The sequence below is a fragment of the Bombina bombina genome, chromosome 3 (assembly GCF_027579735.1).
Source record: "Bombina bombina isolate aBomBom1 chromosome 3, aBomBom1.pri, whole genome shotgun sequence".
Taxonomy (NCBI): domain Eukaryota; kingdom Metazoa; phylum Chordata; class Amphibia; order Anura; family Bombinatoridae; genus Bombina; species Bombina bombina.
Window position 1 is genome coordinate 391,331,271 of NC_069501.1, and position 26,706 is coordinate 391,357,976.

General features: G+C 36.3%; 1 protein-coding gene across 1 annotated transcript; it reads left to right on the forward strand.

The window, feature by feature from the left end:
• Positions 1 to 12,476: 12,476 nt before the first annotated feature.
• Positions 12,477 to 15,330, forward strand: LOC128651655 (bombinins BLP-7/H-BO). The gene is made up of 2 exons (XM_053704655.1): positions 12,477 to 12,535; positions 14,593 to 15,330. The coding sequence occupies exons 1-2, from the start codon at positions 12,477 to 12,479 to the stop codon at positions 14,957 to 14,959; spliced, it is 426 nt and encodes a 141-aa protein (XP_053560630.1). The 3' UTR covers positions 14,960 to 15,330.
• Positions 15,331 to 26,706: the final 11,376 nt, after the last annotated feature.

The window sequence follows — 26,706 nt, forward strand, 5'->3', positions numbered from 1 at the left end:
CGGATGAGTTAAGGATAATCAGTCTTAAGACCGCTGCTTCTTAACTACAGTTTCCGGCGAGTCAGTAGGTTCACACTGAAAAAGCAGCATCCGCTGCTTAGTAAATATACCCCATAGTATATGAAAAGGTTGTATTTGGTTGAATGAGAGGTGTGAGATAGAGCCTTAGAATAAAAGCTCCAGTTAGAGGTAGAGTGATTGAAGAACAGATGTTGGAAGAGTATAATATCGAGTAAGCTAAAGATAGAAGAGGAGGTCAGAGCAGGGGCATTGCTTGCAGGTGAGTAAGGGATGGATGAGGCTGATTAAATGTAGATCAGCAGGGAAATGTTTAATGAAGGCAGTGTTTCAATCTATGCTATTTTCAAGTCACACAATGTGCTAGGGGGTGCAGTAGAGCACATTTTGTGTTTATTATGAGACAGAGGTGACTCTAAACTTAGTGAGGCCTTAGGCAAAACTAAAATATGTGGCCAGATGCATAACACTACTGTATTTATTATGCCAGGTATATGCCACATCAGACCAAAATCAGAACAATGGCCCATGCACCCTTTTATGCTGCAAGTATATAAACAATAGACAATAGCTGTATGTGCTCACTGATTTGCAGTGTTTTCACAGTGCTGAACCTCATAAGCAATGATATGAGACTCCAAGAAAAGCACAAGGGTTCTCAGTACATAGAAAACATAGACATTGGAAAAAAATGCTGTGTTGGCCCCAAAAGTAAGCACAATGGTGCTATCTGAATTTTCAAATCTTCATGCGATGTAAAACACGTAAGTGTGAGTAATAATAGAGTGTTAAGCCAGATACTGACTCTTACAAAGTCCAAATTGATAGCAAGTGCAAATAAAACATAGCATGTATTCCACGTTTCGATAAAAAGCCAATGTTGTACAGATCTGAACAGAGCAGTAATAGAAAAATAAAAAGAGCGATACCTCTGACCCTCCACATATGTCAACTGACGCGTTTCTATGAGGCTTTCTTAAAGGTGACATGCCATTGAACTGGAAGCACCAACTTTTAAATGCCCAAGTGATTTTGTCACTGAGTTCAACGCCCATTTTCCAAAACTGGAAGTGACGTATCGGCCAAGATTTAGCCAATAGCAAAATTCAATTTTGTGTTTGTGAGGAGTTACTAGGTAGAATACAATTAGCATATTTTTCACAAATGGATACATTTGTTGCCTTTGTTGATTAACTGACATTTCTGACAGTAAGTATAAGTCTTAAGTATTCAAAAATGATAAGCAACAAAGTATCTTTATAGTTCAACAATAGTGTTTATGCGATATAGATATAAGGCATAAAAAAAGACTTAAACTAGTAATTACCAATAATACGAAAGGACATATATATGCAATTCAGGGACAGGGGAATTTTAGAGAATATCAGGAAATAGTTAATATTCATATAGTATAAGTATTGGTATATGTTACACATGAATGGCTTAGTGTCTTAATGTCTGCATATATACATCATTAAGTTCACTCAGTGTGATGAAAATTCATCTTGAACTTTTATTTTAAATACTGTGTATATATGTAGGCAGCTGACAGGGAATGGACATGCAGATTTAAGTGCAAAACAATTAATATAATATTATTATTATTATTATTATTATTATCGGTTATTTGTAGAGCACCAACAGATTCTGCAGCGCTATTAACAAAGGCAGAGTACAAAAAAACAGTTATAGGGATCAGATGGGTAGAGGGCCCTGCCAAGAGTTGCACTGTTGTAGTCAGCTTTTGAGAAGTTGATAAAAAAAACAGCTGGACTCTTAAACTTACATGCTAAGGGGGTTCAGGGGATAGCACTGGAGGAGAGGAACTGGTATAAAGAAAGGTTAGCGTAGGCTGTATGCATCCCTGAAGGGTAGAGTCTTTAGGGAGCACTTGAAGCTTTTAAAACTAGAAGAGAGTCTTGTGGAGCGAGGCAGAGAGTTATACAAGATGGGAGCCAGTCTGGAAAAGTCCTGTAAACGGGAGTGTGATGAGGTAACAAGAGAGGAGGAGAGTAGGAGGTCGTGAGCAGAGCGAAGGGGATGGGAGGGAGAGTATCTGGAGACAAGGTCTGAGATATAGGGGGGAGCAGTGCAGTTGAGGGCTTTGTATGTCAGAGTGAGAATTTTGTGTTTAATCCTAGAGGCAAGAGGAAGCCAGTGAAGCGATTGGCAGAGAGGTGCAGCAGATGAAGAGCGACTTGTAAGGAAGATGAGTCTGGCAGAGGCATTCATTAAGGATTGTAAAGGAGCTAGGCAGTAAGTGGGGAGACCAGAGAGGACAGAGTTGCAGTAATCAAGGCGGGAGAGGATGAGAGAGTGGATTAAAATCTAAGTTGTGTCTTGTGTAAGGAAGTGTCTAATTTTAGAGATGTTTTTAAGGTGGAAGCGGCAGGCTTTAGCCAAAGACTGAATGTGAGGAGTGAAAGAAAGATCTGAGTCAAATGTGACCCCGAGACATCGGGTATGCGGGGTAGGGGTAATGATGGAGTTGTCGACAGCTATAGAGAGTAAATAAGGAGCTCAGTTTTGGAGAGATTTAGCTTGAGGTAGTGAGAGGACATCCAGTTGGAGATGTGAGAAAGACAGTTAGTGACACGGGTTAGCAAGGAAGGAGAAAGGTCTGGTGCAGAGAAGTAGATTTGGGTGTCATCAGCATACAAATGATATTGTAAACTGTGGGACTTTATTAGGGTACCTAGTGATGATGTGTAGATTGAGAAGAGAAGGAGACTGAGGACAGAGCCTTGCGGTACTCTGACAGAAAGTGGTGACGGGGCAGAGGAGGCCCCACAGAAGGCTACACTAAAGGTACGGTTTGACAGGTAGGAAGAGAGCCACGAGAGGGCTGTGTCACATATGCCGAAGGATTGGAGGGTTTGGAGCAAGAGAGGGTGGTCAACAGTGTCAAAGGCTGTGGACAGATCAAGGAGAATAAGCAGAGAGAAGTGGCCTTTTGATTTTGCTGTAAGTAGGTCGTTGGTAACCTTAACAATTTCTGTTTCTGTGGAGTGATGGGGACGAAATCCAGATTGCAATGGGTCAAGGAGGGAGTTTATTGTAAGGAAATGGGATAGGCGTGCATAAGCTAGTTTTTCGAGAAGCTTTGATGCAAGAGGGGGGAGGGAAATAGGGCGGTAGTTGGATGGGGAGGTAGGATCAAGGGAAGGTTTTTTGAGGAAAGTTGTGACCAGTGCATGTTTCAGCGATGAGGGAAATATACCGGTGCTGAAAGAGAGGTTGAAAGTGTGTGTGAGTATAGGGGTAAGGGTGACAGAGAGGGAGAGGAGTAGCTGTGAGGGGATAGGGTTAAGGGGACAGGTAGTGAGGTGAGAGAGCAGTATAAGTGCCGAAACTTCTTCCTCAGTAACAGGGCAGAATGAGCTAAGTTTAAGGTTATGTGGGTTATGGTTGATTGAGAGCATTTGAGGGGGTGAGAGAATGGAATTATGATGAGAGCTGATTTCATTTCTGATGGAGTTGATTTTGTTATTGAAGTGGTTGGCAAAGTCTTGAGCTGACAGAGAAGTTGTATTAGGAGGTGGGGGAGGGTGGAGAAGAGTATTGAAAGTGGAGAACAAACGTTTTGGGTTTGAAGAAAGATTAGAGATAAGAGTAGAGAAGTAGTGTTGCTTATGGAAATTAAAGGCAGAGTAGTAGGAGTTCAAGATAAATTTGTAATGTTTAAAATCAGCTGAACTCCTAGATTTTCTCCAGTGCCGCTCAGCAGTACGGGAACATCTGCATAGGTATCATGTCAGAGGAGTATGCCAGGGCTGAGGATGAGTGTTTGATTTCCGAGCTATGGTAAGAGTGGCAAGATTGTCAAGGACGGATGTAAGGGTGGAATTATAGTGGCAGATAGATTGGTCAGGGCATGAAAAGGAGGAGAAGGATGAGAGGAGAGGTTTGAGGGAATTAGAAAGCTGTTGTTGATCTAATAACGTAATGCTTCTGTGAAGTTTGGTGTGAGGAGCAGAAGGAGGGAGAGTTGTAGGGAGGGATGATATGTTGCAAGTAAGAAGATGGTGGTCAGAAAGAGGAAAGAGGGAGTTTGTGAAGTTTGAGAGGGTGCATCGATAGCTAAAGATCAGGTCAAGGGAGTGACCATCTTTGTGAGTGGGAGAATCAGTCCATTGTGAAAAACCAAAAGAGGAAGTGAGTTGCAGAAGTTGTTTTGCAGAGGAGGCAGTGGGATTGTCAAGAGGGATGTTGAAGTCACCAAGAATCAGGGAAGGGGTGTCTGAGGAAAGGAAATAAGGTAGCCATGCAGCCAAGTGATCTAGAAATTGAGTTGAGGAGCCAGGAGGACAGTATATGACTGTGACACGTATAGAAAGAGGAGAGAATAAGCGAATCATGTGGGTTTTGAATGAGGAAAATGTGAGGGAAGAGATGGGATGTATTTGTTGAAAGGTGCAATGAGAGGAAAGTAAAATACCTACACCACCTCCTTGTCTATTACCAGACCTAGGAGTGTGGCTGAAGTGGAAACCCCCATGTGACAGAGCAGCAGTGGATGCTGTGTCTAGGGGAGAGAGACAGGTTTCTGTTAGGGCCAGAAGGTTGAGGGAGTGGGAGATAAAGAGGTCATGTATAGAAGTGAGTTTGTTGCAAACAGAGCAAGAGTTCCAAAGTGCACAAGTGAAAGGGGAAGTGGCTTTTGATGCAAGAGGAATGTGAGTAAGGTTGTCAGAGTTTTGCTTTTTGAGTCTGTGGGATGGTATACATGGATGTGCATGGCTAGGCAGTTGTTGGGGATAAGGATTAGGGGAGATGTCACCAGCAGATAGTAGAAGCAAGAGGGAGAGTGACATAAGATGAGATACAGATTTGCAGTAGTGAGACTGCTTTTGAGACAAGGTACAGGGAGGAGAGAGAGTGTTTAGGAATAGGTAAAGTTCATGAGTACAAAAGTAATGTGAGTTTAAGAGAGATGGGCTAATGAACAGTGCAGGTGGAGAGGGGGAAGGAGTAATTGAATAAAGTAGTTTGTTATAGAGACAAATGGCAGCAAAAATGAATAAGAAGATATTAGGCATTTTTACAAAAGAGGGAACCAGTTAAACACATAAGACACAGTATTACAGTAGCAATTGCATTTGAAAACAGTAAGGTATATCAAACATAATATTACAAAAGTACCTGCCTTTTTCTTGCCCCTTGCCCAATCCTTGTTGAATTCTTGTATAATTCTATTGCTAGTGCCTCCCTTATAAAATGTTCACTTTGAAAATGTGAACATATGTTATAGCAATGCACATCACTGTGCAATGCACATCTCAGACTGGTGTGAAATATATGCAGGGAGAGCAGTTAGCTGAGTTCACTAAATTTAGTTGATTGCTAATCAAAAACAATTGGAAAAGCCAATTGGAAAGTTAGATTCTGGTCTGGTCAGGGTGAAATGTTAAGTAAACAGAGAATAAAATTTGGGGGAGGTTAATACTATGGAATCAGACAGCTATACATTTAAGAATAATAGCAAGTATTGATAAGGATTGAACATCACATGGCAATTAAATGAACATTAGAAATAACACACTGGATTACAGTACAACAGATGTAGGACTAAATTAACAAACTAAAATCATTTGCTCTATGTAAATATTCATGTACCAGAAGAGATTTACAGGAGAGTAGAAAAACACCAGAGAGCAGTTAATAGTTGCAGATTGACAGGGTCTCTATTCACGTACCAGAAGAGAGTTACAGGAGAGTAAAAAAACACCAGAGAGCAGTGAATAGTTGCAGATTGACAGGGTCTCTATTCACGTACCAGAAGAGAGTTAAAGGAGAGTAAAAAAACACCAGAGAGCAGTGAATAGTTGCAGATTGACAGGGTCTCTATTCACGTACCAGAAGAGAGTTACAGGAGAGTAAAAAAACACCAGAGAGCAGTTAAGAGTTACAGGAGAGTAAAGAAACACCAGAGAGCAGTGAATAGTTGCAGATTGACAGGGTCTCTATTCACGTACCAGAAGAGAGTTACAGGAGAGTAAAAAACACCAGAGAGCAGTGAATAGTTGCAGATTTTCAGGGTCTCTATTCACGTACCAGAAGAGAGTTACAGGAGAGTAAAAAAACACCAGAGAGCAGTGAATAGTTGCAGATTGACAGGGTCTCTATTCACGTACCTGAAATCAAAGGAGAGATAATAGGGTTAGCTTGATGTAGTGTGCAATTCTTCAGCAGATGTCAATAGGCAGCATGTTGTCTTAATAAGCAGCACTGTGCTGAGTAGTGAGTGCAGTTATTGTATAATTCTATTGCTAGTGCCTCACTTATAAAATGTTCACTTTGAAAATGTGAACATATGTTATAGCAATGCACATAACTGTGCAATGCACATCTCAGACTGGTGTGAAATATATGCCATGGATATAATACCATTGTTTCCTATATTTTGAGGACGGTTCTTCAAATAGTTACATAAGAATTGAAAATTGTAATTTAGAAAGTATGGTAATTAAATTATGTGTGTATATAAAAGATGCTATATAAAAGATGCAATCTGAAATGGGACAAATGGGCGTTGGAATGGTACATTCATTTTAGGATTATACCCAGGGGGTTATGCATTAGAAAGTTCCCAACCTTTATGGTTGAAGATAAGAATTTTATAGATCGTTGGAATAACTCTCTGTCGGAATGCTCTTTCAAATTAATGTCTTATATTATTGAACATAAAGATATACAGCTGTTAAAAGTAAGAGAACAAGTTTTAGCGCTACAATCTGAATTAGAATTAGAATTAGATATGTGCACTATAGAAAGTAAATATAAGGATTTTGATTCTATGGTAAAAGACACATTAGCAGCCCTCAAAAATGGACTCACATAAATTTAACATGCTAAATACATGTGGGGCCAGGCAGATTATAATTCAAGCAGAGTAAACATATGGCAGAAAAAAAAATAGGGGCAGATCTAGGCACAAAAGACCAAGACACAATAGACACAAGGGACAAGGCTGCAACACAAGTGCAGACACAGACTCAAGTGAAGATTGCCACTCAGAAAGTGAGACTAACACTAGTACAGCTACCATGAGCAATGCTATTGATACCACCCCTAAATCAATCTTGAAATCTGCCCCTGTGAAAAATTCAGTAGTGTTTGCTAATACACACATTGAAGGTCAACAACCTACTAAAACAAGTACTACAAACAAATATTCTGTAATAGCTAATACCACAGAGGGCAACCAATCAGGTGTCTGATAATTCAGAAATAGACCAGGTTTTTCTTCTACCACCAATGAATCCCACAAGAGGAAGAGGAGAGGGGGGGCATAAAGTTGAGGCAACACAAGACACAACCATTAACACATTACCCCCTGAGAAGGGGAAGGGGACAAAACAAATATGTACAATAACCGATATAGACCAAAATCATACCTCCAATGTTATTAACCTAACTGATTATATGGCTAATAAAATTAAAATCAAAGTTTTAAGCTATGGCTTAGGTTTTGCTCTAACAACATTATTCAATCTTTTTCAAACATTAGTTGATGTTAATAAATTTATTAGACATATGACACTAAGGAAACACTTCCCTACCAGTCAGACACAAGATTCAAATGAGCCAGAGGTTTATATACCTAACCCTAGTCACAATTATATTCAAGAGTATCTTAACTTTGGAGAACTAAGAGACATTTACAGTCTGGCAGAATTGGGACTAGAAAGTAATGTAGGAGCAGGAGCGACACTTTACTTTCACACTTAGGTTTTAAACCTAAATCCGTCTTCTATCTGATTCACTCAAGAGGTGAAATCCTGCTAAATTACCAAAAGAGAATTAAAGCAGATCTGGTGAATCTTTCACTCCAACCTAAAAAGGTTATGGGTAACCTCACCAAGGATGATAAAGTGGCCCTTGAAACACATAAAGCAAACCCCAAACTTGTAATTAAATCAGCATACAAGGGAGGGAGTCTGGTCGTCTGGCATATAGACGCATACACTAATGAAGTATTAAGGCAACTAAATAATACTGAGGAATACATGATTCTGACTCATAATCCCACACACAAGTTTAAATCACAATTAAGAACACTCCTAAACAATGGACTTTCAAAGGGACACATTGACCAAAACACCTTTAACTTCAACAACCGGGGATTCCGATTTTTCATGTCCTTCTGAAAGTCCATAAATTCCTCTTAGAAGTAAAAGGGCGACTCATCGTCTCTGGCATTGGGTCCCTGTGTGAAAAGCTGAGTGGTTAGACAGTATCTTTCAATATCTTGTCCTCAACCTCCCTAGTTACTTAAGGGACACTAAACAGGTGTTACAAAAGTTTGATAGCTTCCAGTGATAACCTAATGATTGTTGGTTGACATTTGATGTAGTCTCTCTATATTCTACAATTCCCCACCAAGTAGGTCTAAGAGCCATAATTTACTTTCTAACAAACTATACTGACTATACCACTGATTTCATTAATTATTTGTTGGAAAATTTCTTTTGACACATAACTTTTTTAACCTATGAGCTCAACAATTCAAAAAATAATTACCTGGCTATTACATTGATGTTCAATCATAATACAGAAAAAGTAGAGACCACAATTTATAGGAAGCCCATATCTGGGAACACCACAAACAAGTCAATTACTCTATAGCTAAAGGTCAATTCATCAGGATCAAGCCCAATTGCAGCAAGCAAACTGATTTTGAAACCAAAAGTGATGATCTGGTTAACAGACTTCTCAGCAGAGGTTATAATAAAAGCATCATCTTTAGAACTACACAAGAAGCTGAAGGAATAGCCAAAGAAATTCTTTTAAAAGACAGCCCCAAGCTCACTACTAAAAATAAGAACAAGCAACATGAACAAGTCAATTTTGTAACCCAATTCTCATCTGACTATTATCAGAACTGTAACATTGTTAGGAAACATTTTCCAATGTTACTGGTAGATAATAAACTGCAACACATAGTTAGACAAGGCTGTAATTTTTCCTATCGCCGAGGCACTTGTTTAGGAAATATTCTCTCACCAAGTGAGCTAAAGTCTAATAAACCCATGAGCTCTTGGCTACAGGTTAAAGGAATGCATAAATGTGGCTATAGCCAGTACATTCCATGCAGTTTTGGTAATATGCAGAAGACCTTTAAATGCAATGTGACTGGCAAACAATATGCTTTGGAAGATAGTGTAAATTGCAGATCCAAAAATGTAGTGTACATAATATGGTGCACCTATAATAATAAACATTATATTGGTTGCACTTTATGAGAGGTCTGAGAGAGAGTCAAGGAATCCAAATATAAAAAGTCTGGAGCAGCAGTAAAAGTAAAAACGTGTTTCTTTATTAATCCATCATTAAAAACGTTAACATGAACAAAAACAAAAACATGCCCTTAGTATGAAAAGCTTATGCGTTTCGGCATCAGCGCCATACTCATAGCTCTCTAGCTTCCCTCCTACTAATGGGCTGTTTAAAAAGATAAAAAACATCTGATGTGCTAAGGGGCAAATGATACATTAACTTGTTCATTGCTGGCTTGTCTGCCTAGCTATTAACTGCAATGTTGTGTAAACTATCTGTTCATGTAACCTTCAATGAAATTCAGGGAACACTTGTCCGATATTAAGAGATCAGAGAGCTGTTCAGAATTGGCTAATCATTTTATTCTAGCACACAATAGTGTGAATGTAACCCTAAAATGAATGGTTATTGAAAAAATTAAATATCCTAGGTGAGGAGGTAACATTAATAGACTCCTATTTAAACAAGAGGCCTTTGGATATTTACCATTGACACACATAACTACCAAAAGGTTTCAATTCATCCTTTCATCTGATAAATTTCTGGAAGTAAATTCCCTTTCTCCCCACCCCCCCACCCCCTCTCCACAACACCTTCTATATGACCTTCTTATCTATATGAAACACATGAACTAATGCCCTCTAGTGTTCAAAATGCATTCTGATTAGAGGCAGTCTTTAAGGTCTAAGGAATTAGCATATGAACGTCCTAGGTTTAGCTTTCAAATAAGAATACCAAGAAAACAAAGCAAAAATGGTGATAAAAGTAAATTAGAAAACATTTTAAAATTATATTCCCTATTTAAATCAAGAAAGTTTTTTTGGACTCAACTGTCCCTTTAATACATAATTTTGCCCAATAGCAGAATTTTGTAGCTAAATTATCTGCAGTTCTATAATAGTTAAGATCCTCTCTTTCTCTGACTATGTTATCTCTATTTCTTTCTCTGAACCCTTCTTTCATTCTTTATATGATGTTTCAAATAAAACTAGGATCTCTTGTTTTCTTCCCCCCCCCTCCCTTCCAGTAAACTCCTGCTCTTTATGTACATTTTTAATATTCACACAAGTTGCTATATGGCAGTAGACCTTGCTTACATTCATTAATAAGAGACACATAGTATGCACTATTTACATACACAAATGTAACTATTTTTATCCATTTGTATCACTTGATATTACCATAGCAACCATGTTTGTTTACTTTGCCCTGAGCAGTTGTCTTGCGCACCGCCGGCGCTGACGTGATGGCGTCACTTTTGACCACTTCCAGATTCGGACTGGCGTGCACTCGTGGGAGTCGGTGGTGTGGAGACTGCCTGCTGCATAAATAGAACCTTTTGGTAAGTGCACTAATAATTGTTGTTTTTCACTTGTCTGATGATGGGGTTATTTCCTGAAAACGTTCGCTAAGTTTAAATAAAACACTTTTTTTCACAGCGAGTGCTCTCTTCATTCTTCTTATATATGACATGTTTTTTTACAAATTTGAGTATGTCATTTTGCATTAGAAGTTCCACTTAACACTAACCACTACTGCTTATCTAATCTCTAAAACTACTACCAACTGATTCAAATTTCAATTTACCTAATGCATTAGCACAATAATTTATTCAGATCCCTCATATTTTATGTAATGCTGGGTGTGTATATATATTCTATGAAGGGAATCTCCGTGATTAGAAGGACTGTTCAATATTTAATTGATGGCAAAAGAATGAAAAATAAAAAGACTGATATTAGGAAGTATGTATTATGACAAGAATCATATTCAAGAAATTATTTTAAAACGCTTATAAATCAATATTTTATTCTTTATATGTCAGATTTTAATGTAAAGGACTTTGTTCTACTAAAGTTGATTAATGCAATGATCATCTATCTAATCTATCTATCTTTCATCAATGTATCTATCTAATTATCTACAGTATCTGTCTGTCTATCTATAGATCGGGTTTTCTGTCTTTAGTACACACACTGAAACACATATGAACAAACACAAGCTAACTAATCATACACTCTTTGCAATACAAATATATAAAATAAATTATAGTCACTTGTTACATCATGTTATGTAATTAAAATATGAAACTGTAATATTTGGTTTTAATTAAGGGGATGCTATTATTTGCTTTTATAAAGGGAATGACTTTGCTGAAATCATTTAACACAAATATTATTTTATAAAATTATTAAAAAATGTGTTCAGGATAATTTGAATATATATTACTAATTAGACACAGATACTGTATATAAGGTGTAAATCCCTCACACCTAGGAGACCATCACATCAAGATATCTGATAACCTATAACAATATCCTGAGATCCTGGTAAGCAAATGTTATATCTAATACTTATATATTTGTAACAACTTTATTTATACTTCTTATGAGAGTGACCTTTATTTTAAATTTAGTATAGATTTTTAATACTGGTAACTCACTTTTTTATGGCACCAGAGTAAAGAAACAACACAATATTAATAACAATTAAATTAATCAGATGCTTATTTATAACATTACACTGAATATTAAACATTATAAGGCTTTGTGGTGTAATCATGAAAATAATTAGCAATAAGGGATATTAGTAATCTTGTAGTTGTACATGACAGAACAATATCTATATCTATAAATTAATACTGACATGTTCTATGGAATTGTATAATCTACACATAGTTAAGCATATTATCATTTCATGTTTAATGTCTCTGTTCTGTCTGGTTGTAAGTAATCCAAAATTAAACCTTACGCTATTTAATTAAAGGGACATGAAACCCCTAATTTCATGTGCATACTTTTTTAAATATCTTTGCAATTTACTTCTAATATAAATTATGCTTTATTTTATTGGTATCCTATACTGAAGGAGTAGCAATGTACTACTGGGAACTAGTTGAACACATTGGTAAGCCAATGACAACAGCCATATTTGTGAAGAACCAATGAGCAGCTTTCTCTAGCCCCTAAACATACTTAGACATGCTTTTCAAAAAGCAAACGCAGTAAAATGGAAAACTGTTTAGAATTGCATATGCTCTATCTGAATCATGATAGTTTAATTTTACTGTAATGTATCTTTGTTTTAATGTTACTTTAATAAGATTTAAATCAATACATTTGGTAAAAATTGTATGTGGTCCTAATTGTTCTTTTTTTCTTTACTTTTAACAGGTAAAGATGAATTTTAAGTACATAGTTGCAGTGTCCTTTTTAATAGCATCTACATATGCACGAAGGTAAAAATAAATAAACAAGGAAAGAACTATCAAAACTCATGTTTTTTAGATTTAAATCTTTTACTTCAGAGAAACTATTAAATATTCTAAAGAGTTTTTAAAAATGCAATGGTCACATTTCCATATGTGGTAATAATTTTGTGACATAAAGCTTTCAAAAAATTGGTTGCTGTAAAGTGTTTTCTGCTTCCATTTTCCCTTTAGTACATATACACATTACATTATATGAGAGCACAGACAATTGTGTAAGATATTAAAAGGAAGAAGAAATAAAGGTAATTTGAACAAGGGTGTTAAACTGAAAGATATATTTTATTTCCATATTTTAAAACATAATGCAGCACATTACAAAACTGTTCTCATCTTATTTTAAATCAGAAGTGGGATATAAATTGTATTATGAATTGAATTTACCAAATTAAGTTATCCTTGTCTAAAATTTGCCCAAAACATATCAAAATTACATTTAAAAGTAAATTTTCACTTATAACACTATGAAATAAAAATAATTAAATAGTTATAAGCTGTTAGAAAAAAAAGGTATGCAAAGGAGTTTAACACAAAGATAAATACACACACACACATATACAGTTTATATATATATATATATATATATATATATATATATATATATATATATATATATATATATATATATATATACTGTATATATATATATATATATATATATATATATTCGTTTATATGTATACATGTGTTAACTTATGTATTTTAGTATGTATACCTGTACATATGTATTTACAGACATAAATACATGTGTATACATATATCATTGAAGCCCATTCCACTCACTTGCCCTAAAACTTTAAAAATAATTTTAATCAATTTTGATGTTTTACAATGTGGTTTACTTTTATTTACTGTATATTTTACATTCCAGTGTTCTTCAAAGAGTAGACAATGTACTTTGTATTTTAAATATATATTCATATGTCTATCTGTATATATCTATAATTGTATATACTTATATATAAATATAGATATATAGATACACATAGATAGATAGATATTTTATGAAAAAATAATCAGGTATATATTAATAAATATTTAAGAATAAAAAGAACATTTTCTTCTATATGAAGAACATCGGAAGTAAAATATTCATAACTACATTTGGGTTTAGTGCAGTTGGTTAGTGCATATCAGGTCAAGCTAACCCGTCCACATAAAATAATTTCTTCCAGTGGTGTTTGCTCTTGAACACAAGAACTAAATAATAAGAATGAGAGAGAGAATTAGTTGTTATAAACTTAAACTAATTTGGTACAAATACGCACGCCTAAATACCCAATTTAAAGAACTGAACTGCTTTTTTGATAAGCAATTACTGATGTCTGTTATTTGCTTAGTGGTACTACAGACCAAGCAAACGCCCTCAGAGTGCCAGATGTGACCACCTGTCCTAATTATGATTATCTGTGCTTTCAGAAAATAAAATATATTTAAAAAAAACAATAAGTAGTTTAAAGGGACAGTAAACCTTAAAATTAAGGTTATATAATTCTGCACATAGTGCAGAATTATATAACATTATATTAGCTAGACTTTATAACACATAATATTCCCTTTTCATTTTTAACAAAAAACGCTGTTTTACAGACCCGATCTCTGCGCTCTGCTGAGCGGGTCTGTTTTTTTCTAACAGCGCATCGGGCCAGCTGTATAGTCACAGCCCGGCCCGACCGCGCCATAACATTAAGTGCAGCTCGCTCCTGCTCTGTCTGACAGCAGGAGCGAGCTGCACTTAATCTTATGGCGCGGTCGAGCCGGGCGGTGACTATACAGCTGGCCCGATGCGCTGTGTAAAAAAAGCAGACCCGCTCAGCAGAGCGCAGAGAGCGGGTCTGTAAAACGGAGTTTTTTGTTAAAAATGAAAAGGGAATATTATGTGTTATAAAGTTTGGCTAATATAATGTTATATAATTCTGCACTATGTGCAGAATTATATAACATTAATTTTAAGGTTTACTGACCCTTTAATCTTAAAATGTTAAAGTCATAAAATTTGTTTACCAATCGGATTTATTTATTTTTAGTGTAAAGAATGATGAACAGTCTCTGAGTCAGAGGGATGTTTTAGAAGAAGAATCACTGAGGGAAATCAGAGGTATAGGAGCATCCATCCTAAGTGCTGGTAAATCAGCTTTAAAAGGCTTGGCTAAAGGATTGGCTGAGCATTTTGCGAATGGGAAGAGAACAGCTGAAGATCATGAAATGATGAAAAGACTGGAAGCCGCAGTGCGTGATCTAGATTCCTTGGATCATCCAGAGGAAGCTTCTGAAAGGGAAACCAGAAGCTTCAATCAAGAGGAGATTGCAAATCTTTATACTGAGAAAGAGAAACGCATTATAGGGCCAATATTAGGTTTGGTTGGTAGTGCACTTGGAAGTTTACTTGGATAATTATAGCCAGTAAAACTTTGCTTTCATTAATGTTTGTAAAATGAAGCTAATCAGATAACATAATAAAGCATAAATAAAACACACAAAAAGCTATTTAAACAAACTGCATGTTCTCTACTCTGCTATTAAATAAAAATCATATGCGCAAAACTTGTTTTTTCATTTATAATTATTATTAAAATGGTAGCTAATCCTGGTTTTTGATCACATTTATGTAGTAAAGTTTATCGAATGATTTTTCTACAAAAGTGAAAATGAAAGTCTATGGAAATATTTGTAGATAATAATTATATAATATTTTTGTGTTTGACCCCAACGTGTTGTATTTGATACCTGGAATAACAGTTAATTAAACAATAAGAAACAAATTATATTTATTTATTTTCATTCACCCTATTTCCTTATGCACTCTTGTTCCTCTAATATTAATATAAAATCTGAATAACAAACATGACCAAAAAGTTGATAATTAAGCAGATATACTGCAAAACAGAAAAAGGACAAATTTAGGACAAATTTCCTTTATTTAAGTTTTTTTAACATGAGTTTAACATTATTTCATTAATTCGTCTTTACCTCTTGAAAGCTTAATTATACCTAACATGAGTGGATTTATTTGGCAATTTGCACAGCTTTTGTTCAGTTTTAACTCTCTTATAAATAATTTAATTGGTTACTTAAGTTTACTTACATTTGAAATATAGCTCAAACACACTGTTATACGTTTACACAACTTAACATAGTAACATAGTAGATAAGGTTGAAAAAAGACTGAAGTCCATCGAGTTCAAACTATACCAATCTAAAATACTTACAAAAAGCTCCAGCTTAAATAACCCCATTAAAATGTGACCCATTTAATACTAGCAATCATATCCATGAATTTTGTTTATATACAGAAATTTATCCAGACTATATTTTAAATGTATCAATGGTATTGGCATTCACTACCTCCTTTGGTAATGAGTTCCACAATTTTATTGCTCTTACAGTGAAAAAACGTTTCCGTTGCAGGAGATTAAATCTCCTTTCCTACAACCTTAAATTATGACCTCTTGTCAGAAACAATTTTCTTGGAATAAACAGAGCTTCTGCCATCTCTGTATATGGGCCTTGAATATATTTATATAAAGTAATCATGTCACCTCTGAAGCGCCTTTTTTCTAAACAGAACAGACCCAGTTTGGCTAGCCTCTCCTCATAGGTTAATTTCTCCAATCCCCTTATTAGCTTTGTGGCCCTTCTCTGAACTTTTTCTAGTTCTGCAATATCTTTTTTAGCAATCAGTCCCCAGAACTGCACCCCAAACTCAAGGTGAGGTCTTACCAGGGCTTTATATAATGACAGAATTATGCTTTCCTCCCTTGAATCAATGCCTCTTTTAATACATGCTAGTATCTTATTAGCCTTTGAAGCCGCTGCCCTGCATTGTGCACTCATCTTTAGCTTGTTATCTATTACTACTCCCAAATCCCTTTCCTCCTGTGTTTGGCTAAGTCTTGTCCCATTTAAAAAATACGTAGCCTGCTTATTTTTACTTCCAAAATGTAGAACCTTGCATTTTTCCGTATTAAATCTCATTTTCCATTCACTTGCCCATAGTTCTAATTTTAGCAAATCCCTTTGTAAAGAGAGTTCGTCCTGCTCTGACCTAATGACGTTACTTAACTTAGTATCATCTGCAAAAATAGAGATGTCGCTATTTAATCCTTGCTCCAAGTCATTTATAAAAATATTAAAAAGAACAGGGCCCAGTACTGATCCCTGGGGGACGCCACTGATTACCTTTGTCCTATCTGAGTATGATCCATTTACTACTACTCGTTGCTCCCTATCTTTTATCCAGTTATTTATCCATGAGCTAACATTTTCAGCTATTCCCAGTCCCTTCATTTTGTGCATTAATCTCTCATGTGGCACTGTATCAAATGCCTTTGCAAAATCTAAGTATATAACATCAACTGATTCCCCTTTATCTATATTTTTACTTACTTCCTCGTAGAATCTAATTAGATTAGTTTGACATGATCTATTTCTCCTAAAGCCATGCTGATTAGAACTCATAATCTTGTTTACACTAATATGCTCATCAATATAATCCCTTATAATCCCTTCAAATATCTTCCTCACTATTGATGTCAGACTATCTGGTCTATAGCTTCCTGGATCATCCCTGTTTCCCTTTTTGAAGAGTGGCACCACATCAGCTTTACGCCAATCCTGGGGTACCATGCCTGAGGATAATGAGTCTTGAAAAATTAAGAGTAAAGGTTTGTCTATAACAGTGCTAAATTCCCTTAACACCCTTGGGTGTATTCCATCTGGGCCTGGAGTTTTATTTACCTTAATATTTTCCAGTTTTTTCCTGATATACTTAAGTATTTGTAAATGACATTTATGGATTTTAATGAAGTGTTAAGATAAAAAACAAAATCTTGAACACAATTATATAAACATTATATTTAAATTATATAAAAAATTGTATTTGATTTTATTATTTGTTAAGCCAAAATAATCAAACAAACAAAAATAAGCAAGACGTATACTTATGCTTTTATGCAGTTATTGTATCAATTTAATTTCTTATTTTACAGTCTTATTTGGTATAACAAGGGACTCTTTCCACTATCATAAGAAAATGAGCATATTGAATAAGCTTCAGTTACACAGAAACATCTCAGGCCTACATAAAATTAGTGATCAGATTCTTATGATAAGGGAACTTTCTGTCAACAAACAGCTTTTCATGTATAATTAAGAAACTCCTTTCAACAATGACTGAATTCCCCAGACAGTGACTTAAAAGGACATTGTACAATAGATTTTTCTTTGCATAAATGTTTTATAGATGGTCCATTTATATAGCCCATCTATTAGTGTTTTTGTAAAAATGTATAGGTTTTGCTTATGTTTTAATAACATTGTGCTGATTTTAAGACTCCTAACCAAGCCCCACAGTGTCAGATGTATACATGTGTTTACAGACTTTTGCTGGCTCCTATTTATGTAATCTGTCTTTTTATTTAGAGGGAAGGGGGGACTGTCTGCTCTTCTTGTGTTCCCAGACCCTTTTACTGGGTGTCCCAGCCATACATCATCAACAGTGCTAAACTGGGAGCTTCTAAGTACGTTTTTAAAAGGTTTTATACTGGATTTTTAGATACAGCTTTTGTGCATATTCTTCTTTATGGTAGTGCCTATTCAATGCAGTTATATTACAAATGGTGTATACTGTCCCTTTAATAACGCTGATGTAAACACTTTATTGCATTCCTTATAGGTAGAACTGGAATAATCTTCTAAGACACTCAGCATTGACTGTGCCATAATTAACTCCATAGTATCCGGCCTCTTCTCCTTACCTGTTCCCCAGCCCTATGCCACCTGTTTCACCAAAAAGGTATTTGAGGAATCATAGAACACATACAGCTTTCTGGAAAAAGACCAGATAACAGGTGGCTATGTATAACTCATGTCCTAAGCCCTCTAGTCTAGTGTTTCCAAAAAAATATTTTGCTCACCACCTCCTTGTTTTCATAAACTTATCATCAGCACATCCCTACTAGGTAAAATATTATTTAGAATAGCAGCTCACAACTCCTAATGACGATAATGGAATAATAAAATGTAAAAGTATGATTAACCCCTTAACAACCAGAGATGTACCCTGCCACCGGCAGTGAGACTGTGCTATTTTAGCAAGCCTACAGGAGGGATGGAGTATCTTAACCAGAGCACAGGTGAAATAATCAGGGTGAGCTGATTGTTTCACCTGTGCTCTATTTAAGATATAATGAATATCTGGCCTGAGTAAGGGTCCTGAGGACTGGGTTACTTTATTTAAGAGGGATAGGGGTAATAAAAAGGAGAAATTTCAGTGTATATTTACCACTTCCTAATGAGCCATTTTCAAACCCCTGTGCTGGAGCTGTTTTTAAATGATAAAGCACAAAAATCATACACAGTAATAACAGAAAAATAAATGTGATTAAAAGGATATGTGAATAGCGGTATACAAGTCCGTTGCATGATATTTCCAATTCTTCAATATAGAATTGATGTATACTCTTTAGAGCTAACAAAACTCATGTCTTAAGCAGTCTAGAATTCACAATGCTTTCTGGTACAGCTGTCTCTATACTTTGTGACTGAATTTTTTTTTGTCAAACATAAAAAGCTCAAAGAAAGAGGTAGATAGTGGGATAACGTAAACACAAGTATCAGTGCAGTATAAAATAGACTTATACTCTGGAGCTAAAATACAACTGTATATGTTACACATACTCAGTATCAGCCACCGAGTTAGCTATTAAGTGGATTCTGGAAAACTTGTAAAATACACAAGCAATTTATTAAACTAATGTTAACATATTAAAATATACATATTAGTGTAAAGTCACTCTGGGGATTGGTCTGTATTGACCAATTTGAACAGTGTATTAATTATGTGGTAGCAGAATAGCTTCAGAGTGTAACTTGTAACAGTCTGTGTAACAGAAACACCAGCTAGATATAAAAGTCCTCCACCTCATTATGGCATCACTGACTAGCATAAAAACCCGACATATGTTTCACCACACCCACGTGGTTCCGCACTAGAGGAAGATAGAGCCACCTGGATGAAGACCTTTCACAGCCAGGAAGAAGAGGCATCAGCGGACTTCAGCAATGGTGAGTTCCGATTTTGGGGTTAGTGTTAGTTTAGTTTTTTTTGGATGGAGTGTTTTTTTTTGTTTTTTTTAAGAATAGGGCTTCATTTATTTTTATGGGCTTAAAAAGAGCTGATTGCCCTTTTAAGGGCAATGCCCATACAAATGCCCTTTTTGGGGCAATGGGTAGATAAGGGTATTTTTTAGTTATTTTTTTATTTTGGGGGGTTCAGTGCATGGGGTATTGTAATGTTAAGGGGTACTTTTTTCTGGGCAAAAGAGCTGTTACATTTTGGTGCAATGCCCTACAAAAGGCTTTTTTAAGGGCTATTGGTAGTTTTTGTTAGATTTGTTTATTTTTTTATTTTGGGGTGTTTTTTTTAAAGAGGGTATTAGAATAGGAATAAAACAATATTTTTGATATTTTAATATATTTTTTTGTAATGGTAGCTTTTTTATTTTTTTAATCTTAGGTTCCTTGTTTTTTTGTAATGTTAGGTTTTTAATTTTTGGTAATATTTAAACTTATTTATTTTTTTAACAGGTAAGTTGCTATTTATTTGAAGGTAGATGGTATATTGTAACTTTAATATAAAGTTAGGGGGTGTTAGGTTTAGGGGTTAATATATTTATTTTTGTAGTCGTGATGTGGGGGATGGCGGTTTAGGGATTAATAGGTTTATTTAGGTAGTCACAATGTGGGGGAATGGTGGTTTAGGGGTTAATAGGTTTATTTTAATAGGTTGCAATGTGGGGGGATAGCGGATTAGGGTTTAATACTTTATTTTGGTGGTTAGAATGTGGGAGGATGGCGGATTAGGGTTTAATACTTTATTTTGGTGGTTAGAATGTGGGAGGATGGCGGATTAGGAGTTAATAGGTTTATTTAGGTAGTCGTTATGTGGGGGAACGGTGGATTAGGGGTTAATACTTTATTTTAGCAGTTACTATGCAGGGGGTGGCGGGTGTTAGTATACTTTGTAACATATTTTTGATGTGTTTTGTGAAACTTTTTTGTTTCACAAAACACATGACTACTGGTCTTTGAGTGCAGAATGAATCATTGCAGTATAGGCAATAACAATCACGGAACATCCATAACGCGTGACTTGTAATAACATGTAGCTGACCATTTCGCCCACAAAGGCCATTTTTAAAGTGGTATAACTTGTAATCTTGGACTCGTTAGTTTTAACATTTTAATAAAATCAGAACCAATCAACGGCTAGATTACGAGTTTTGAGTTATGAGTGGAAAAGCCTCATAATGCTGATTTTTCACTACCGCTGTTTTTACGAGTCTTGCAGGTATAGGTGTACCGCACACTTTTTTGGCCCTAACGCAAAGTAACTACCGCACCTTTCAAAACGTCCTTTTTCAATGGGATTTCCATAGCGCCGGTATTACGAGTTTTGCCTGGGAGGCCAAAAAGTGAGACGTACAGCCTATACCGTCAAGATTTGTTCCGTCATCTAAAGTCAGTAGTTATGATTTTTATGTTACAAATCTGTAGCATAAAACAAAGTACACTAACATGCATAATCTACCCATTAACCCATAAACCAAGGCCCTCCTGCATCACAATTATTTGATAATTTAGTGGGGGTTTTTTGTAATTTAGTTAATTGTATTTAATTAATTTACTTGATTTAATTGAAGTGTAATGTTAGGTGCTAGTGTAAAACAGGTTAGGTTTTTATTTACAGGAAAAATTGTATTTATTTTAACTAGGTAGTTAGTAAATAGTTAATAACTAGTCTACCTAGTTAAAATAAATACAAACTTGCCTGTGAAATAAAAATAAAACCTAAGTTAGCTACAATGTAACTATTAGTTATATTGTAGCTAGCTTAGGGTTTATTTTACAGGTAAGTTTTTCGTTTTAAATGGGAATTATTTAGTTAATGATAATAATTTTTATTTCGATTTATTTTAATTATATTAAAGTTAGAGTTAATAGGGTTAGACTTAGGGTTAGGTATGTGAATAATATACACACAAACACACACACACATTTTTATATATATATATATATATATATATATATATATATATATATATATATATATATATATATATATATATATATATACTGTATATATTTATATATATACTGAATAAATATATATATATATATATATATATATATATGTGTGTGTGTGTGTGTGTGTGTGTGTGTGTGTGTGTGTGATTGTATGTATATTATTCACTTCCTTCATTATATATTTCCTGTAATACATTTATCATTAAAACAAATATTTAACTTGTATTTTTAAATGTTCTTGTGTATGATGTTGTATCTGAATTTAAAAAAATCTAAAGAAAAACCTATTTAAAGGGACATAAAATGTGACAGTTTGCTTGGGCATTTTATTATTGCACTTGTGCTTGCACATAAGTGTGTTAGCCTCTTGCAAAAGAATTAAACACATAGTCAATGTCAGTTCTGAGAGAGCAATACACATATGTGCAGACTTAGATGGGCTCATAGGACATGTTTACTGACAAGCCAAGAGTGTATTGCTTTTCGGGAGATGACTTTGACTATGTGCTTAACATTTTGTTGGAGTTAAACACAGTTTTGGTAAACAATAGCAATATTAAAACTAGCAGGATGCAAACTCATCAACAACCTTAGCAGCCAGTGGAAGAAAATATAAAATGTAGGTATTTTTTCCACTACATGAAAAAAATATTGTGAACTCTGATATTTTTGGTACAAATACACACAGATGTTATATTTTTTTTGTTCTGTAATATAAATATAATATGATGTTTCTCTCAAAGGAAAAATGGAGTGTAGATTATAAGTAATCCAGGGGTCCACAAATGTGTTTAAAATTTGAAGGCAGTAAGAATATTTAGGAGCTCTACTTTTAGGATCCAGAGAGTGGTATTTGTATATAGATCTATAGTAAATAATCAAGAAAATTAGGAGTCACGAGTCAGGCGTAAAATTAAATTTACCACAAAACACAAACATACCACACTCACTAGATAAAATAACAGATGAACAATTTTTAATGTGATGTGTATGTATATACTGTGTATATATATACAGTATATACATACACACAAATATGCCATGTGAGTGGTTTAAACACATACACATTTTTATTTTGTTAGTTAACCTTTAGTAATCAAGCTCTTCATTTATAGCAACAGCCTTACAGTTGTCAGGGTGCCAGGAATCAGACTGAGACGAGAAGTGCAAAAATAATCACACCTTTATTAATAGCAAGAAATAATAAAAAGTCCACAAGTTAAATAACAAGCCAGGAGTCAAAACCAGAGCTTGTAGTCAGACGAGCCGAGTCAGGAGCCAAAGTGAATAGTCAGACGAGCCGAAATCAGCAACAAGGAAAACAGCAGAGTCAGGAACAAGCCAGGGATCAGGAACCAGGAAGGATGTCAGGCAGCCAGGTAATACACAGGAACTCTCACAAACAGGTCTGAGACAATGCAAAGGCAAAGCATACTGAACAGAGGCCCTTTAAATAATAAGTGATGACATCACAATTCTGAGACTGCATCCTGTCTCACACAGATGATGCACACCTGTCTGGCCATAAAAGGAAGTGCAGGAAATGAGCAGCATCCCCCCAATGCACCATAGTCAGGAAGAGAGGTGATTAAAATGGCTTCCAGCAGCACATGGCAAACACAACAGGGAAAAACCCTGACAGTATCCTCCTCTCAATGATCCCTCCCCACGGGAGGACAAAAGGCTTATTGGGGAAACGGGCATTGAAGGCACGGAGGAGGGCAGGAGCATGAACATCAGAGAAGGGAACCCAAGAAGCTCCTCCAGACCGTAGCCCCTCCAGTGAACCAAATACTGTACATGGCCCCTAGACATATGAGAGTCAATAATGCTGCTGACCTCATGCTGACCTCATGGTTGTCAACAAAGATAGGATGGGGACGAGGCAACACAATGGTAAGCCAATTACAAACCAATGGTTTCAAGAGGGAGACATGAAAAACATTGGAGATACGCATAGCAAGAGGAAGGTCAAGAGCGTAGGACAGAGGATTAACCCGTCGGAGTATTCGAAAAGGACCAACATAATGGGGAGCCAATTTATTGGAAGGCACACAAAGGTTCAAGTTGCGGGAGGACAGCCAAACTCTCTCACCAACCTGGTAGGAAGGTGCGGGCAGACGCCTACGATCAGCCTGGAATTCTTGGTGCTGCATATAACGATGAAGGCAATCTTGAATCTGCACCCACATGGAACGGAGTTGCCGGAGATGCTCCTCCAAAGCCGGAATACCCTGAGACATGAATGAATCGGGCAACAAGGATGGTTGAAACCCATAATTCGCCATAAACGGGGATAACTTGGAGGAAGCATTAATAGCACTATTACGAGCAAACTCTGCCCAAGGTAACAGTTCAGACCAATTATTGTGGTGATCTGAGACATAGCAACGGAGAAACTGTTCCAGAGCTTTATTAGACTGCTCCGCAGCCCCATTGGATTGAGGGTGATATGCCGAGGAGAAGGAAAGCTGGATCCCCATTTGAGCACAAAAGGAACACCAAAATCTGGAGACAAACTGGCTACCCCGGTCCGACACTATCTCCTTGGGTAAGCCATGTAAACGGAAGAACTCCCAGGCAAAAATTGAAGCAAGCTCCTGAGCGGTAGGCAGCTTCATCAAGGCAATGCAATGTGATTCTAGAAAAACGGTCAACCACCATAAGGATAACAGTATTGCCATTGGAAACAGGGATCTCAACAATGAAATCCATGGAAAGATGTGTCCAAGGACGCTCACCATTAGCAATAGGTTGAAGAAGACCCACAGGAAAACGTCAAGGAGTCTTATTCTGTGCACAAACTGAGCAGAAGGCAACATACGCAGCAACATCCGAACGAAGACCTGACCACCAGAATTGTCGAGTGACAGACCAAATCTTTTGTTTCTTGCCTGGGTGACCTGCAGCTTTAGGATAGCGGTAAGTGTGCAAAAGTTTAGTTCGAAGATTCTCAGGAACAAAACACTTACCACTAGGTTTCTCAGGAGGTGTTTTGGTTTGTGCAGCAAGGATCTTCTCTCCCAAGGGAGAAGTCAAATTAGTATAGTATTGGAAGATTACCAATGGCACTACTTGAGTACAATAGACCTTTATATTTTATATTTGGCCAACAAATACGGCTAGGTATGGGTGCTGTGTATATGAAACTTTAATACAAGAAAGAAGAGAAAGAATACACTTATAGCACTCCCAGGTCAAATTATAATATAATCTGGATAATTATCACTAACTATTCTCTAGGGAATAGATGAAGGAGAGACAAACCAAATCAACTAAATATAAAATATAACTTTTATTGGGGTCAAAATAAAATAGGATAATACATTAAAAACACTCTTGGGAACCGACTGTAGTAGGTATATACATGTATAGAATGTTATCTATTATATAATACACATACACCGAAGATCGATACGTATCGATATTGTAAATATCAAGTAGAAAAATTATAGAAAAGTATCAAGAATTATGTGATACTGTTGATACCAACCAGTGTGTGAGAGTGGTTTGCACTGAATGATATTATAATAGCTCTAAGTAATTATAGCAGTTGTAGTACCAATGTTGTCATCACTTGAATAGGTTGTTCATACCAACAAATATATAAGATCCTAATAATTGAATAGTATTAGGACCGGGTAATACTCCTAATTGTAGTTCATCAATAATACCCAGGTGCTATAAACTGTAACAAAGGCAGTTAATGTTGTGGAATGTAACACCACCAGACAGTGGAGGTTTCAACTGATACTGGTGTTGACAAGGTAACTATCCACGATACATATTATGCTATCACCTGGAGCTTAAATGGTAGTATTCAGTGACAAATCGATAGACTTAGTATCAGGCTGTATGATGTGTATAATAGATGGTTATAATAACTCATTACATGTGATAACACAATAATATTGCTCCATTAACTCGCTTGTAAGTCATGGTTATAAACAGCATAATTATGCAGCTACTCATGAGAACAATAATATCTATGGATTAGGTATGGTCGTTTACTCGAGGTACATGAGCAGATATTATTAGTAACTCAATGGTATAGTATCTCATTTGAGCACATAACGCTTAGCATTAATTGTGCATAGTGTTCTTGTAAGCTGAACAAACAAGATAGTCACTATTGGGTAGCTGACAAGTTGCTAAATGTTATAATAATATTGCGATGTGGTCAAAAGGGTGCAGGACCTGATCCTTACTCGGTATGTCAAAAGCTGTCTATAGTCAAACCAAAGCTATAGTTTGAGGTTGTGAGTCAATATGCAAAAGATGAAGCCAGCCCCTGCAGGAGAGCAGGATTTGTGGATGATCCCCCACGACAGAGCATCGGCAACATACTCCTCCATAGCACAATTCTCTGCAACAGACAGACTGTACACCCGGCTCTGAGGAGAAATGGCTCTGGGTTGCAGGTCTATGGCACAATCGTAAGACTGGTGAGGAGGCAACGTACCATCACGCACCTTGTAAAAAACATCTAGGAACTATCAGTACTCCTCTGGCAATTGAGATATCGAAGAAGTGCACAAGACTTTAACTGGTTTCCGAAGACAAGTGGAATTACATTGCAGGGACCACAACGAAATTTCGGACCTGCGCCAGTCGAGACTGGGATTGTGCTTTTGGAGCCAGGGATAACCCAGAACAACCAGAAAATACAGAGAGTTTATCAACTGGAACTGGAGGGTTTCAAAATGGAGAGCCCCAACAGCCATGGACAAAGGAGCAGTTTCGGGAGTAACGAGTGCAGGCTGAAGGGGTTTACCATCAATGGCCTCAATAGCAAGCGGAACGGACAGAGGCAAAACAGGAATGGAGTGCTTTGATACAAAAGCACTGTCAATGAAATAGCCTGCAGCACCGGATTCAACAAGAGCCTGAGTGACTATGGAGGAGTCCACCCAGGAAAGGACAACCGTGACCAAAGGTTTCTCCTTAAGCGGTTCCGGGGATGAGGATAAACCACCCAAGGTCTGCTCCCGACAGGACCTTAGGTGTGAGCGTTTCCCGGCCGTGTAGGACAAGACTTCAAAAGGTGGCCCTGT